The following is an 837-nucleotide window of genomic DNA, read 5'->3' on the forward strand; positions in this document are numbered from 1 at the left end:
TTTTGGCTGGGCTCAGGGTCATAATCCAATGGGTCCCAGGGAATGCAGAGAAGGGGGCACCCCGGCCCCCCACAGCACCTCCTGCCAACCCCCACGGCGCTGTAGCAGGGCTCTCACCGGCACAGGTGGTCCGTCCGGCACACACTGCGAAGGTCCAGGCAGTTGGGCTTCTCCTTGTCCTCATAGGAGCAGCTGGGCAGGATGGTCTGCCGGCGGCGCTCAGCACACGCCTGGTCTTGGCAAGAGCAGAAGAGCATGCGGTAGGTGTACTCGCTGGGCACGCGGTCGAAGAACTGGCGCAGAGCCTTGTGGCACTTGCGGCGGTTGCAGCGCTCGGTGGGCGAGATCTCGCGGTTGCAGATGGAGATGTAAGAGGAGCGCAGCTTCTTGCAGTTGTCGTTCAGGTTGCAGGCCTTGGCAGCATCCAGGCAGTGGTTGCTCTTGGCGCTGACCACCGGCTCCGCCCCTGTCCCTGCAGAAGGAAGGAGAGAGCAGGTCAGAGACCAACACAGGCATGGGAAGGACACAGCTGCCCACTCATTGGGAGACCCCTCCCAGCGTTCAGTATGCTTTCACATGCCCGCTCCTTGCCTCAGTTCACTAATCTGTGAAATGGGTTATGCTGAGGATTCAGTGAGTTAATATACAGGGCCACACAGTACTCAGGACAGTGCCTGGCACAGAGTAAGCTGCACATATGGTCACTGTTGCAATGAGGAGTGTTAATACAAAGTCTTACTTAAAATTCATCACAAGCCTAACAGGCAAGCAACTAGACGTGCATGGCCCTGTGGACAAATGTGGGAAATAACGTGACTGGCTCAAGATCACACGACC

At 57.6% G+C, this 837-nt stretch overlaps 1 protein-coding gene across 1 annotated transcript in view; it reads right to left on the reverse strand.

Annotated features, from left to right (window-relative positions):
- LOC103609371 (GDNF family receptor alpha-2) overlaps nucleotides 1-837 on the reverse strand; it is a gene marked incomplete at its 5' end in the record, with an annotated part of 89,437 nt that overhangs the window by 57,922 nt on the left and 30,678 nt on the right. The window contains one exon of the mRNA XM_008593697.1: nucleotides 118-472. Within this exon, the coding sequence (XP_008591919.1) occupies nucleotides 118-472 (355 nt within the window). The remainder of the gene's footprint in view (nucleotides 1-117; nucleotides 473-837) is intronic.

This window comes from Galeopterus variegatus, unplaced genomic scaffold (assembly GCF_000696425.1).
Source record: "Galeopterus variegatus unplaced genomic scaffold, G_variegatus-3.0.2 Scaffold9534, whole genome shotgun sequence".
In the NCBI taxonomy this organism is placed as follows: domain Eukaryota; kingdom Metazoa; phylum Chordata; class Mammalia; order Dermoptera; family Cynocephalidae; genus Galeopterus; species Galeopterus variegatus.